The 16,213-nt window shown below is 32.5% G+C and overlaps 2 protein-coding genes across 3 annotated transcripts; both read left to right on the forward strand.

The window, feature by feature from the left end:
* The first annotated feature begins 5,093 nt into the window (after positions 1–5,093).
* On the forward strand, positions 5,094–9,010 carry LOC140831085 (phototropic-responsive NPH3 family protein NPY1). Its single transcript, XM_073194854.1, has 4 exons — positions 5,094–6,024; positions 6,807–6,876; positions 7,017–8,195; positions 8,300–9,010. The coding sequence occupies exons 1-4, from the start codon at positions 5,963–5,965 to the stop codon at positions 8,798–8,800; spliced, it is 1,812 nt and encodes a 603-aa protein (XP_073050955.1). The 5' UTR covers positions 5,094–5,962; the 3' UTR covers positions 8,801–9,010.
* A 1,266-nt stretch (positions 9,011–10,276) lies between these two features.
* On the forward strand, positions 10,277–11,664 carry LOC140829840 (small ribosomal subunit protein mS47-like). Of its 2 annotated transcripts, none has more exons than XM_073193124.1 (5): positions 10,277–10,448; positions 10,734–10,814; positions 11,029–11,112; positions 11,176–11,239; positions 11,431–11,664. In XM_073193124.1, the coding sequence occupies exons 2-5, from the start codon at positions 10,812–10,814 to the stop codon at positions 11,541–11,543; spliced, it is 264 nt and encodes an 87-aa protein (XP_073049225.1). In that variant the 5' UTR covers positions 10,277–10,448; positions 10,734–10,811; the 3' UTR covers positions 11,544–11,664. The 2 variants fall into 2 exon arrangements, with proteins under 2 accessions (XP_073049225.1, XP_073049226.1); XM_073193125.1 differs by having other exon boundaries at positions 11,029–11,097.
* The last annotated feature ends 4,549 nt before the right edge of the window (positions 11,665–16,213 follow it).

The raw sequence follows: 16,213 nt of genomic DNA on the forward strand, positions 1-16,213 counted from the left end.
AAGTCTTCTATTGGATACCTTCCTAAGTGGAAGAAGCGGTGGCGTATGAGTTTTTAATATCCGAATATCCATAAACAAATTTATGCATATTTATTCATTGCATATAATTATTGTTGTTGTTTTGCTTGGAATTGTTTAAGCATTTTATATGTTCTTTCAAATACCAATATATCGTATAAAAAGTGTTTGATAAAATATTTAAACCGAAGCAATTTTATATATTCAACTTACATTCTTATCAAATGTCCTACAATATATTTAATCGTTTTTTAGAGGATTATATTGAGTTTTCTCCGCTCGGTTTACAATCGAACTCAATATAATTTCTCGATACTCCGTTCATTTTTAAATATTTCAATAACGAGCTATTGTAGCTCAAGTTTTGCAAGATGCTAAAATAGTTTCACCATTATCTAAACTATTTTTCCGATCCCAACACACTCGTTGCTCGATAAATCAAAATTAAATTCCATGATAAGTTGTGTGAAAAAATATTGCTATTTTTACACATACTAGCGGATTGTAGTATACCTAATGCATGTTTTCCTTAGAAATACTAAAGAACGAAGTAGTTTTTTAAATTTTAAAATGAAGGATATTAATTTATAAAATTACAATAGTATGACAAAAAATAAAGAGTGACTCTCATGTGAGACCGTCTCACGGATCATAATCTGTGAGACGGGTCAACCCTACCCATATTCATAATAAAAGTAATACTCTTAGCATAAAAAGTGATACTTTTGTATGGGTGACCCAAAATAAGAGATCCGTCTCACAAATAAGATCCGTGAGACCGTCTCACACAAGTTTTTACCAAAAATAAAACGCAAAAAAAAAAGTGATATATAAGTTGGATTGTTAGACGATGTTTTAAAAATGATTCAAAAAATTCAGCCCAAGTTAATTGGTAATAAATCTATTATCAATCTCAACATATATCTAACAGTTGTTTACAATCTTTTTGATAATGACGATATTAAATATAAACTTAATATTAGATTAGGTCTCTTGTGAGACGATCTCACTAATCTTTATCTGTGAGACGAGTCAATCCTACCGATATTCACGGTAAAAAGTAATACTTTTGGCATAAAAGTAATATTTTTTCATGTATGATCTAAATAAGAGATTTGTCTCACAAAATATGACTCATGAGACCGTCTCACATAAATTTTTACCTTTAATATTATTCTTCTATTTTCTATCTTATTATTTTATCAATTTAATATTTTTACAAATTAAATAATGTATAATCCCAAAAAAAAAAAAAAATAACTACCAAAACGTTAATGTAATCACAAACCTGGCGGTGAACAAGTGTATTTAAGTTTTCATGACTGTAATTCAACTTTAAGATCAACAACTAATTGATTACATATTTCAAATCACCACTGAAAACATAGTCATTATATAATTATTATATCTTTTCTCTACTTTTTTTCACATCAATCATTATATTATATATATATATATATATATATATATTTTATTTTCATACTGTTGTTAAACTATGTTTCTTTTTAAATATCACACAACCTTCAATTGTATCCAAACATCATTTAAAAAAAAAAAAATCTCCCCAAAATATTTTTAAAAATATGATTTTTTGCAACAATTTATAATTATTTATATCTATGCTTTTTATTTGATCAGGGTAATAAATTTAGAAAAGGTTTTCGGACCTAAAATTTGATTTTGGAGTCTAGATTTCGGAATTGGTCATGCTCCCTTAGACTATTTATGTTTTTTTACTATAAAAAAATATTTATTTTATTTGAATATATATTTACTATTATCATTAAGAATCTCTATAATAAAAACAAAAATGGTGTCCTGGTCTATTTTTGCTCTTCCAATTTTACACTTATGTTTTATTAATATTACATTTTTTTAATTTCAACAAACACTTTTGTTTTTTTCAATTATAACAATTCAAGAAACACTTTAGTCTTTCGATAATTTGTCAAATTTCACTTTAATCTTTTGATAATTATAAAAAAACTGTACACACATGGTGTGTGTGGAAAGTAGTTAGTATATATAAAGGTGTGACATATCATGGTCCATTAGACTATTTATGTTATTTTTAATTTAAAAAAATATTTATTTTATTTGATATATATATATATATATATATATATATATATATATATATATATATATATATATATATATATTTGTGTGTGTGGTAACCATCATAAATGTGGAACCCCATTAGCCCCTATCATCATTTGTATATGATAGTTATTCACCACGCTTAAGTTCTTACAATCATTGCTTCCTCAAGCCATGTGCTTCTTCATAATTTTTCACATTTTCGGGGGAAGAATTATATAGACCATTAATATCGATACCGATTTGGTGTGTATCCAAAGATTTTACGTATAAATTAGACAAAAAATAAATTCGGAGTTGAACAATTTTCGTGTGACAAAAAATATGCATATGCTTGGTTTTTGGGAATTTTTTTTAATTTTTTTAGCTAGATAGATTTGTTAGTCACTGATTATGATTATAACGCAATTTTCGGCCTATTTGCATCAATTTACACACACACACACACACACACACACACACACATATATATATATATATATATATATATATATTTGTTTTGATATCCTGCACACCTATCCTGCATACCTATGTGAGCACTGATGGGAGTCATTCACCTATTGGATGTAATGAAATATAGAAAAATTGCTCATCCAATGAGTGATTGATACCTCATCGATGCTCACATAGGTGTGCAGCATATCAAAACTAACATCCAATGGATGAATGACACCTCACCGATGATCACATAGATATGCACACTAGGTGTGCAGCATATTCATTTTGTTAAAAAATCAAGCATATTTAACCCTCGAGTTTAAAAAAACTCAGCACATTTATTGCATTTATAAGAAGTTTTATGTCTCATTTTTAAAAATATAGAGTTTTAAATATAACTAATTTTACACAGAGTGTTTTTTTTTCTTTTTTTTTTTAATTATTATGAGAAATGCTGATTTAATTTGCTGATTTAATTTTCTTTCCCCCCCCCCCCCCCCTTCAAAAGTCATGAATTGGAATGTGCACCCTATGATCTTAGATTAAGTTAGGCCCCCTCCAACTTAATTTTAGGACCACTCAGAAATAAATGTAATTGCAACTCGCCTCGCGCAATTAATCTCCATTTCTCTTACTTTAAACAATTTTTTTTCCTCAAGAAAACACGACAATCTGAACTTTTATGAATAATGCTAAATGTACCACGAATATATCAATATTTATAACAATTATATTATGATATTTTTCTATTATTTTATGAGATTTTTATTGAATTTATCTTGAAATTTTGATAAACTAAATTTTATATTATAAAAATTATTGTACAAATCTCGTTGTACATACCACGTAACTCGACATGTATATAACACGATTACTAACGAGTCTCTTATTCAATTGCTTGAAATAATTATTTATTTACTGGAAAAAATGAATGAATTCCAAACACGTGGACCACAATTGAAATTTAATTCATTTCAGGTAATAATATCGACGACGGGGACCATTATTTGAGGCTAATTTGGAAACTATTATTATAATTAGCACTCGAGATCTTTTATGTAGTTGCTTTTTTTAATTATTAATATTCTAAAAAAAAATCAATTTGACTTAAATTTTAAAATTTTATTAGTAAAAAATTAAGTAATTCATGTGTAATTTAAATAATATATACTTTAATTATTTCCCCAGACTTCGTCGCCCTTCTTAAAAATACAATTGAAACCCATTTTGCAGTTCAAAATTTAAAATTCATATTCAATTTTTTTTTCCTAAAAAATTGTATCTCTTTTTTGGGTTTGAAATGAAAATTCTATCTCTTTCCCCCTTCCTATAGAGTAAAAATCCAAATGAAAACTTCCCCATTAAACTATTTCATTGATTTTAGAAAGACATAAAAAGTTTGCGAGGAATGGAGATACCTAATTTTTTGATAAAAAATATTAATTTTCAGCTTTTGATTATTTCAAAATTTAAATAGATTATGAGACTGGGTTTGTAACCCAGTGGTCTCACCTCCTGCGAGATTAGTTGGCTGATCGAGTTCGAATCCTTCCGCCGCGTGTGTTGTATAAAAAAAAAATTTAATAGATTATTATAAAATACATTTTCTCAAATTAATTTAATTCGGACACATTGGGTGGGTTACCATTTGTTGCTAAAAGCCGAAAAACTTGGCTATTCTCTCACACACATGCTACCTACATTATTCTCACAATATATATATATATTATCTCTTTATACATACAAAGGTCTCACTCCAATTTTTTTATACACACTAGTGTTCTGACATATAATGGGTGTCATATTAATTCTTTTTATTTGATAATTTTTGTTTAAAAAATATATATTATTTTATTATGATATAATTCTTATAGATTATTAAGTAGATAAGATTTATCGAAATAATTTAAACTTTTAGATAAGTTGAAGATAAAATCGGAAAAAAGATAAAGTTATGTATACAAATTATTAACAAACTCACGCCAACAAAATTAGCTGAAGGGTAAATTTGTAAAGAAACTTTGGTAGACAAAAACTTGTGTGAGACGGTCTCACCGGTTTTATTTGTGAGACGGATATCTTATTTGGGTCACCCATTAAAAGTATTACTTTATAAGCTAAGAGTATTATTTTTTATTGTGAATATGAATAGGGTTGACCCGTCTCACATATAATGATCCGTGAGACGGTCTCACATGAGACTCACTTACTTGGTATATTAAACTTTAATATTTCATATTAATTAACTTCGATATGTGATTGTGACATCAAAAAAATTATATATATTATAATATATTTTTATATTAATTTGTAAAGAAACTTTGGTAATAGTAAACTTTAATATTTCATATTAATTAACTTCGATATGTGATTGTGACATCAAAAAAATTATATATATTATAAATATTAATTTTATATATTTGATTTTTTTGAATTTTAATTCCACATGTTTCCCAAAAATAACGTGGGTGGGGGTGGAGCAAAAATGGCCTTAAAAGATTAGGATTTAGGCGTGCGTCGAGGCCTAGAAGCTTTTACAAAAGAGGTCCCAATTCTCTGTGGACACCGCTAAGTCTCAGTCCAAAGGAGGGAGGGAGGGAGGAGGTCCCCCTGGCCCCTGCCCTGCGTACCACTACTCCATACACGCACACAAATAAATACACACATCGTAGGTGGCCTCTCTCTTCTGCAAAATTTCAGAATAAAGCTGAGCTATGACCATTCACAAACATGGGATACTCTCGAGATTCGCAATTTAAAGAAGAAATCTTGGAAAATCAGGAGGAGTTATAACAAAGACGGCTGGAATTTAAGGACCCGTCTTTAATTATATGAGGTTGGTGTGAAATAATCTGTCAATAGTAACGGCGTCATATTATACATGTCATCGCAGTGATATAATGCAATGAGGTGTATGCATGTTTGATAAACTAAGACAAGATAAGAAGAAGAAGAGGAGAGTCGAAACTATTTTCTGCTGTTTAGCACGGGGGACAAGACATTATCTTAAAGTGGTGTGGGCAAGAGAAAAAGTGAAGACATTTCTGATCCTGCTCTCTCTGGGATTTTGTTTTATTTTTAAGTTATTTTGTTTTTTTCTTGTTGTGGGGTTTGTTTTGTTGTGTTTCTAGTGGTGGGTTTATTCTTGTTTTCTGGCATGGGAGAAGTGGGAGAGGTCATGGGGCTGAAGTAAAGTTTGAAGCTTTGGTCCTTTTCATGCAGGGAACAAGTTCCAGTTTTTCTGTGAATTTTAGTTCGTTTCTTCACTAGCTTTTATTTGTTTCCTCGGGGCCTCGTTTCTTCTCAAGTACTGTTTGCAGAGTGGGAGGTTGGTGAAATAGAAGTTAACTTTTTCTGGGGGCTGTAAATTCTTGAAATCGAAGACAGCATTTTCTTGAAGGGTGAAATGAAGTATATGAAGTTGGGATCAAAGCCTGATGCTTTCCAAGCCGTAGGGAACTGTGTAAGGTGCGTTATATTCGCTCCTCGACGTATTCTGTATTTATGAATTTTTTTGTACTTGTTTTTATTTTGATTCTTTATTAGTTCACGATCTGTTATGTACCTATATATACATGAACTAATTTTGACAGCTCAAAGTTCAACGTTTAAATTACTCAAAATCTCCGTTGAATTTAATAGTTAAATAGAAGCCTGTTGAAACTGTGAATGTGTTTCATTCCGATTGGAGCTCAGAGGTTTGTAAATAATTTTTGTATCATAAAAGAATTCAACTGTTCTTAGTTTTTTCTTTAATTCTTTTGTCCTTTTTGGTGGTCCCTTTCTGGGGTAATTTATTTCATGTAGATAAAAGAAGTATAACCATTGCCCCCTCACCGCTAATGTTTTTATCCTAAGAAAATAACAATCTTGGGAGATTGTTGCAAAGGACTGCGAGTCAACTATTTGAAAGGTCGTGGATGAAATCTTATAGCACAGAATGTTATCGAAAAAGTTACTAAATCTTGAACCTTTATCACAGTTTTGGGAAACTACTGCCATTTGATGAATCGAGTTAGTGATCCCATCACCATTTTGATTGGGAAGGTCCAAGAAATTTGATTGCGGGTTATAAGCTTTTTTTAGAGAAATAACCTGAAGTCTGAAGTTTTTTTTAGATCACGTGGTCCAGTGATTTGTGGTGCTGGCATTCGGATTATCGTCCATGGAACATATATGATCCAGTACTGTTTACTGTTGGTTACATATAAGTTATCGATGAAACTTATAGAATGCATTGAATTCTGCAGGTTTGTGTCATCTGAACTGGAAACTGATGTTGTTATTAATGTTGGGGAACTGAAGTTCCATCTCCACAAGGTGACTTCTTTTGAGGCAATTCATCGTCGTCTTGAACAAGTTTGCTTTATAAATATCCCAGAATGTTACCTCGAGTGCCATGTTTTGAGTAGCTGATACCCTGTCAAAATCGATGATTTTCTGTTTCTGAAATGTTGCAGTTTCCTCTCCTGTCCAAGAGCAATAAAATACAAAAACTGGTATCAAAATCCAGCGAGGAGGGGCTTGACGAAATTGAGTTGGTTGATTTTCCTGGTGGATCAAAGGAATTTGAAATATGTGCAAAATTCTGTTATGGAATGGTGGTGACTCTCAATGCCTACAATGTCGTGGCAGCACGATGTGCAGCGGAGTATCTTGAGATGACTGAGGATGTTGATAGAGGAAACCTTATTTTCAAGATCGATGTATTTCTCAATTCCAGCATTTTTCGCAGCTGGAAAGATTCTATTATCGTTTTGCAGAGCACGGATTCTCTCCTCCCATGGTCTGAGAATCAAAAGGTGATTGGAAGGAGCATAGATTCAATTGCATCTAAAACTTCAGTTGATCCCTCGTTAATTTCTTGGTCGTATACTCATAACCAGAACACGTCGTCACTGGACAAGATAACTCAGAGTGAAATAAAGTTCCCGGATAAAACAGAGTACGCTCCTAAAGATTGGTGGGTTGAAGATGTATGCGAGTTGAACATCAATCTTTTCAAGCGAGTTATGATTGCCATAAAATTGAAAGGCAGAACGGACGGTGGCGTGATTTGTGAGGCATTGAAGACTTATGCAGCCAAATGGCTGCCAGATTCTGCCGATGCATTGGTCTCTTCTGTTAATAGGCTCAAGAACAAATCTTTAGCCGAAACAATAATTTGCTTGTTGCCTTCGGACAAGGATGTCAGCTGTTCTTGTAATTTCTTACTTAGATTACTTAAATTTGCCATCCTGTTAAATGCTGACGAGTCTTTAAAGGAAGAACTGATAAGAAGTGTGGGTTTAAAGTTGGACGAAGCTTGTGTAAGTGACCTGTTGATCCCATCAAAATCGCCTCAGACCACCATATACGATATCGAGCTTGTTCAGAAACTCGTAGATCAATTTGTGACCAAAGGAAGAAGCAACAGGAACTTGAAATTAACAGAAAAGAATGGTAGACATGAAGGCGACTTTGTTTTAGGACACGGGTCTTGGTTAAGAGTTGGGAAGATCATAGATAGTTATCTTGCAGAGGTTGCTCGTGATCCAAGTCTCTCGGTTGTCAGTTTCATCGAGTTATCACAGTCAATTCCCGAGTCAGCAAGGCCAATTCACGACAGATTATACTGTGCCATTGACATCTACTTGAAGGTATCCTAGTTTTACCATACTCATCCCATATATGTGTTCTGTGTACTATATATGATATATTTGATTTGAACTGCATAATAATGGACACACACCATGTTTAACAGGAGCACCCGTGTTTGACAAAAATCGAGAGAAAGAACTTGTGTGGGCTAATGGATGTCAAGAAATTGACAACAGATGCATCCATGCATGCAGCACAGAACGAGCAGCTACCACTTCGTGTGGTGGTTCAAGTGCTATTTTGTGAACAAACTAGAGCAGCTGCCAGTATTCACACCCCAAGAAATAACGAAGAAAAATGGACGAAAGCAACCCCAGAAAACCCCAAATCCCTTCGAAAGCAAATGGATGATTTGAAGGTGAAAGAAGAGACCGGAAAGTTAACAAAGAGAGGAAGCAAGAACGCAGGATCTGGAGTGATGTTGCTGCCGTCTCGCTCAAGAAGGATCTTTGATAAGCTGTGGATCATGGGTAAAGGGCTGGGAAATGGTGATAACAAGAGTTCAGAGACGTCTGCAAGTTCTCAGAGCCCCGTTTCTATGGCACAAGGGGAGATAAAGTCCTCTAGTTCGTCTTCAAGACGGAGGAGATATTCGATTTCTTAGAGCATCATCCTGAAGTTTGTATGAGCTTGTTAAGTGAGGGAAATCAATGTAAATGTAAAGTCGTAGGACCTGTGTTGCAGATGATTAAGGTTTGGTCAGATTTAGAGGCTTTCATTATCAGCAGGTTCTTGGATATTGTTGTTTTGTGTAACACTGCGTCAATTGTTGTGTATTTATTTTATCGTGATCTGTCTTTTTTTACTTGTGCAATTGTACTGAATCAAACATTACCCTTGTTCTCTGTCTTGTTTCAGCAATTCATGAATAAAATCTCAACAGCAGATCCGATTGAATAAAATCCTAAACAACAGATCCAAACTAAATCCAAATAAAATCCTTAAATATTCACATAAATTAACGAATATCTTGTAAATTTGACAAATTATGTAACGGTTCAGCCCACTTGTGATATTGTCCGCTTTGACCCAAACAACATATTTTTCATGCAAATTATGTGTTTGATGTATATTTGCATGAAAAATATGTTGTCTTGTTATTATTTTCGTAAAGTCATAATATCAATTTGCAAACCTAAAGCCGCACTGGTCAGGACTAACACACGCAAAGCCAAAAAGACTCGATCACACAATTAACAATCCAAAACATCGTAAAAGTAACTATACAACTACACATGGCATCTTTCGGCAAATGTATGACTCAATTATATATATATATATATATATATATATATATATATAACGAATATCTTGTAAATTTGACAAATTATGTAACGGTTCAGCCCACTTGTGTTATTGTCCGCTTTGACCCAAACAACATATTTTTCATGCAAATTATGTGTTTGATGTATATTTGCATGAAAAATATGTTGTCTTGTTATTATTTTCGTAAAGTCATAATATCAATTTGCAAACCTATAGCCGCACTGGTCAGGACTAACACACGCAAAGCCAACAAGACTCGATCACACAATTAACAATCCAAAACATCGTAAAAGTAATTATACAACTACACATGGCACCCTCAGTACGACGAACTAGTAAAATTACGACAAATATAACTGACATGAAATAAAATCAATAAAATGTAATGCAATGCATGTCAGTAACAACGAAATAACGGATATAAAAACAAAGTCCAAACGAATCGTATCAGCAACAGGAACAGTGGCCACCCGTGCCTGGAATGCAACAATGCAACATGAAGCCACTGCTCATCCATGCACGTAGCATCGAGGGTCCGGTAACAACCAGTCATCCTCATATAGTCATCAAGAGTGTGCTAATCCTATGACTCGCTCCGTCGATGAAATGTCAGGAGTGATCTAATCCTATCACTCGCTCCATCGATGATTCAACATCTAAACTGATTAATAAGGATAACAATCAACGAAGTAAGGCTCGAAATTTAATTGGATAATGTAGGATTGGGCTAATTTTTGGGATTTAATTGAATAATGCAGGATCAAACATTTGCCGCTTTACCAAAAGTTTCAGACGGTGATATCTCTTCGACAATAATGGTATTTAGCTTTCGTGGGTCTTAATCGTTTCTTGAATAATGCAGAAACTAAGTAGATTTCTACTGCCATTGAGCCTTTCTTTTGCAAAGAAATATATTTGTTTCTCTTCAAGAGAGAGGCTTTACTGCCCTTCCAAGTTATGCCCAACTCGATTATCTGCAAGAAGAGGCTAGTTTCTCGATTTCTTTTTCTTTTGTTTGTTTATTTGTTCTTTTCCCTCGTTTTTGGGCTTATTGAAAGCGTCTGAATCTAGTTCATCTTCTTGCTATTTTTTCATAGCGAAGATAATTTTTTCTACGAAGAGAGTGTCAAGAAACTCGTGTTTGTACGTGTGATTGTGTGTATATTTGTATTATTATTTGATGATCTTTCGAATTTGCTAAAATACTCTTCGACTTTCACAAAAAAGATTGAATCTTGGGGCCTGCCCCCTGTTTTGACTTTAAAATTCAGGTACTAGTGGAAGGAAGAGCTAATTCAACGGTAGCAATTCTCAATAGACCATCTGCACTCAATGCTCTCACCACTTCTATGGTTAGTTTATTGTCTATTTTCTCTCATTGTTCTTGAGTTTTGCTGGTGACTTTATTTTATTGTTTTATGCTCCATGCTCCAACTATAAGATTTGGTGGTTTCATGTAAGTATTTAAGGAATGAGGCATTATGCTGGCGCGACTGATTCCGTCCTTTAGATGTTATGTTTTAACCTTTTGGGCTTGTTTTGATATTTCTCATGCCTATCATTTAGGCTGCTCGATTGAATAGATTATACGAGTCCTGGGAGGAAAATTCAGAAATAGGATTTGTCATGATGAAGGTTACTGAATGGACGGTATATATCTCCCTCTTCTTATAGCTTTCTCTCAATTGGCTGAGTTCTTTGCTTTTCTTAAAGGGTGGTGAGAGGGCATTCTGCGCTGGCACTGATGTGGTTACCCTGTATCGGCTGCTCAATGAAGGTTGGACTCTGACTCAATTATGCATTACTTTTTTTTTTAAAGACGTTATGCATGATTTTGATTTCAACCGGAAAGAGTTCCAGCAGAAGAAATGATGTTAATTCGAATGTTTATGGTAGTGGCGTATTTATTAGCTGCGGATGCATTTTATATGCTTTCCATGGATCTTTGTTGACTGATTACATTCTCAGGGAAGTCTGAAGAATGCAAGACATATTTTGAGAATCTGTACAAGTTTGTCTATGTTTTGGGAACATATCTTAAGCCACATGTGAGCTCATTTCTTTCAGCTTTTCTAATTTAAAATAAAGAAAGCTCTTTTCCATTTTGAACATTATTGTAAACATTGAAGCATTGAAATTCTCATGCAACTTCTGTATTTTTCATCCCTCAAATGGCAAGATGATGGTTTTAGTGTTTCCTCATTCATGGGTCCTGTAACAAGTATAAGCCTGTTTTTTGGTGGAGTCAGAGTCTTTCTTTCTGGGATTGAACCCGGCTATGATGTTTGTTTCATGAAACTGAGTACTAACTCAATTGGCTTGATAAGTTGTTCCCTGGCAGGACTACCCCTTTGATGATTAACGATATTTCTAAGTGGAAGATGGCATTCAATTTGACTGTTATAATCTTCAATTAGTCTGCAACACCTGTATCACACAATAGTGTTCTGAGCCACGAGTATTTGCGGTTTATTTCATGCTACCTATATGGGCATTGGCTCCATGATAAGATGGATGACCAAAATTTGCTCATTTATATATAGGACCCATTTTTTTTTTTGAAATTGTATATGTGACAAGATCTTACCCGTTGAAATGAAATGAGGGTACTGTCCACATAAGTAGGATCTCATCTACCAGTATCTGCCACTGTCTGGCAATTTGAAGATTTTCTTTCTAATCATAACCTTAGGATTGTTATCATCAGAAGATGATATATATATGCTGTGGAAAGTTTCTAATGCGGCCTATTCATCTCACTCTATCTTAATTCGTGTGAAATTAATAATTAGTTTGTACTGACCACACTTTAACATTGCTGCAAATTGAAGCTGGGCTTACTTTCCTCGATATGCCTGGCCACCCTTAAACTGGCGTCAGTTAACCCTGAATATAAAGGGAAATAAATTATAACAACCAAAATAATTTTAATCATATGACTCTGACCATTGCATCCATGAATTACAATCTCTATCATTATCTCTATTATAACCAAAATATTTTGAAATGGAATTTATACTCTATTTATTTTTTGGAGAAAAAATATATTTAATATAATTTAAAATAAATAAAAGAATAATAAAATTCGCACTTCATTTTTTAAAAATGAATTATATCCTTATTTTAAAAATAATTATTTTTGTCTGATTTCTCTCTTTTTTTTTTTTTTTTTTCCTTTTTTTGTTTGATTTATTTACTCTTATCTTTATTTTTTTGATGTCCCATTGTTTTATTTCTTTTTTCATTAATTAATAAATTTAAAATAAATAGAATGAAAATAAGTATACATTCTTGTTCAAAATTTTATGAATCTTCAATTTTTGAGCAGGTCTTTTGTAAGCTATTCTCATGGATATATATCCATGAGATGGGTCGATCTAATCTATTTCCAGAGTGAAAAACAATTTTTTTCATGATATGGGTGGATAAGACACATGTTTCAAAAAATTGACTCGTGAAACAGTCACATAGGAGTTTTTGTGCAATTTTTATTTTTAACTTGAGTAAAGTTACTTCCATGAATAACGTAAATAATACACGAATAATAAATTTGAAAACTCTAATAAAATTGTGTGAATTTATATGTATGTCCCTGTCTTCGTTAAATAGTATTAATCAATACATGTCTTTTTTTCCTAGGTATTAATTTTACAATCAATTGAAGAAAAATGATATTGGGATCGGGAAGAGAATGATCTATTTCAAAGTTTTGCTTTTAAAATTGGTTTTCAACCGTTTTGAGGCGGTTGAAAATTCTTTTCAAACTTGTTAGAAATATGAACCACTGTAAAGTGTAGAAAACGGTTCAAGATTTCTCCGTTGGCGAACTAATCAACAAAATCTATAGAAAATAAGTGCTTGCAGGAAGTAAAAACACAAGGTTTTTATGGATGTTCGCAGATGAAAACTCCTACTTCACCCCTTCTTCTTTTTCAGGAAGGATTTCACTAAAAGAGTTTGACTTTACAAAAACTCTTTGCAATAGCCAACTCCAATCAGGACTTATCACACTGGCTGTTTTGGAACTTTTGGCGATCACTTTACAATTCTGGATTTTAAGAAAATTCAGTTCACCAGACACCACAACTTAATCAAATAACCAAAAGATTACTTATTTAAATAAACAATTTGATTTTGGTAGCACGAAGATGATCCTTGGATGATCAGATATCTTTTCTGTTCAGTGCGTGCTGATGAGCGATGAAGTATGTAAACTTTTGAGCGCGCTCTGAATCTTTAAGGTATGCAAGCTCGTAATGATTTCACTGTTTTGAGTTTGATAATGTATCGCATTGTTGTCTTGCATACTTCTTTCTCTATTAATATAGGCGATCGTTCCAACGGTCGGAAGGGATGAGTAACGTTAACTTGTAGCAGAGAGATGTTGTGTCACTATCATCTGCAACCACATTAAATGTTCTTTTTGCTAGAATTGCCTTGAGTCTCGTTCTTTGAAGAGTTGCTTCAGAGTTGCCGTTTACGACAACTGTTTTTATCCTCAGACCTTTGTAAGATAAATGATCTTTCCTTTCTGGGATAGTGATATAAATGCAGATCATTCTCGGGACTGATGAAGGAACTAGTTATCTTTGAAGCGGTGCAAACTATTGAATGTCCTGAACCGGTCAGAGATGTCTTTCATTAAGTAGACAATAAATAGCCCTATTTACTAATATCTTCGAATCAGCTGGTTTGGGAAGTTCATCAAAGGTCGAGCTTCTTTTACTTCAAGCGGTTGAATTATCAGCGGTCTGTACTTCAAGCGGTCAAGCTTCTTTAGTATTACTCGGTTTATCCTTTGTTTAAGTGGTTAAACTCTTTTAGCTTTAACTGGTTGAGAAGCAGTCCGGTTGCGAAGCTGGGCGGTTGAGCTGATACTTGTTACACAGAAAATATGCTGCTGTTTCTTGAAACAGTGAAGTGCTGTCTTGATTTTATTGATCACCAAAACTTTTGGGTAATAATAATTTCTTAACAAATGAAATTTTATTTATGGAATGAAATTTACACTTCATTTTTTTTTCAAAAAAAACTATATCTTTAATGAAATTTAAAATAAGCTATACAATGTCAACATCTTAAAGCACAAGAACTTCCCAGTAGTTCACCATCCTAGTACTACTCTCACACATGTACGCTTAACCCAACAAAATTGAATGATAGTGAAAAATTAATCTTTTAGTTCAAACGTTTCTTGATCTTCAGGTCAAAAGTTATATTCGTACCCAAGACATGACTTTTATTTCTTATAATTATGATCTAGCATTCAAAGTCATATACTAAGCTAATGGTGAACGCAATGAGGATTGCACTGGCGTGGTTGTCAATGGGCCAAACTGTAAAATCCTATGCATGACCAACACAAATAATTGATTGGTGTCATAAAAGAACACTTCAAATGAATCAAAATGAGTTTTAATTGCTTTTAATGTGTAATAATTATTTTTATATACATGAAAGTGATAGAAAATGCGGAATAAGAATGAATTCAAATCATTTTTATGTGGAAAAATAAGTCTTACATCTACAGTTACTTAAAATGATTTATAAGATTTTTAAAATTTTCTTATGTTTTTTAAATATATTTTTGCCCGAAAAATATTTTTTTAAAAAAATATTACAATTATCTTCATGTTTTAAAAAAATATTACAATTATCTTCATGTTTTATGTCATGTTAAATTTCCATCGATGAATAGAATTTGTAACTATTTTTTCAAGAACGCAATTTATGTATAGAATTTATAACTTCGAAATATAACATGAGAAATTTCGAAATTATGTTTGTTTTAAAAACAATTTAATTGATATATATGTTATTTGTTTTATTACTTTGAATACTCATAGTATGAGTATGTTATTTTTACAATTTTAAGACTGCGATATTAAAATAGGTGTCAGAGTGATAGTAAGAATGTAGTTTTGATTATGGATCACATTAATAAATATTATTATATTTAGACAAAATAATGTGACAATATCGACAGGATCGGTTAGGAGGTAATCATTGAGCTACAATAGCTCGGTTCTTGAAATATTGAACACCGCTGAATTAAATCAAGTTTGATATGAAATTAAGCGGAAAACACTCGAAATAATCCTTCGTAGAAATCGATTAAATATATTGTAAATAATTAAAAATATATGCAAGTTGAATGAGTAAAAATATTTTGGTTGAAGCATTTTATCAAATACTTGGTATGCAATATTTTGGTATTTGAAGAATACATAAATTGCTTCAACAATGCATCCTTAAAATAATAGAAATGGTAAGTAAGTGCAATAAAAAATAGACACGAATTTGTTTATGGATGTTCGGAGACTTCAAATGCTCATACGTCACCCAATATTTCCCTTGGGAAGGATTCACTAGAAGACTTTGATTTATACAACTCTTTGTACAAACCCACTAAGCTTACGACTTACACTACTGCCTAACTGAACTCCTAGTTCTCAAGATTGTAGGCAGTACCTCACAATCAGCATATTGTTTAATGTCTCATATGCAAAGACTACATACACAAGTTTATTGTCTTTGTGCAAGACTCACTCAACTAATCTTTAAAATTCAACTCTATTGTATATGTGTGAGTGATGGTGTGTGAGGAAATTTTCCTTTACGGTGTACATCTCAAATGTATCCTCACACAAGGGATTGTGCTTTCAACTAACTGATTTCTTCATGCTAACTGCCAATACTTTGAATCCTCTTCAAAAGCTCTTGTTTGATTTTCAAGAGGTTGTATTTATAA

This window comes from Primulina eburnea, chromosome 4 (assembly GCF_022965805.1).
Source record: "Primulina eburnea isolate SZY01 chromosome 4, ASM2296580v1, whole genome shotgun sequence".
Lineage (NCBI taxonomy): Eukaryota > Viridiplantae > Streptophyta > Magnoliopsida > Lamiales > Gesneriaceae > Primulina > Primulina eburnea.

Coding starts and splice junctions, on each gene's coding strand:
- LOC140831085 (XM_073194854.1), top strand. CDS start 5,963: ATGAAGTATATGAAGTTGGGATCAAAGCCTGATGCTTTCCAAGCCGTA. Junction 6,025..6,806: donor GCCGTAGGGAACTGTGTAAG/GTGCGTTATATT, acceptor TGAATTCTGCAG/GTTTGTGTCATCTGAACTGG. Junction 8,196..8,299: donor CCATTGACATCTACTTGAAG/GTATCCTAGTTT, acceptor CATGTTTAACAG/GAGCACCCGTGTTTGACAAA.
- LOC140829840 (XM_073193124.1), top strand. Junction 11,113..11,175: donor TGAAGGTTACTGAATGGACG/GTATATATCTCC, acceptor CTTTTCTTAAAG/GGTGGTGAGAGGGCATTCTG. Junction 11,240..11,430: donor GTATCGGCTGCTCAATGAAG/GTTGGACTCTGA, acceptor TTACATTCTCAG/GGAAGTCTGAAGAATGCAAG.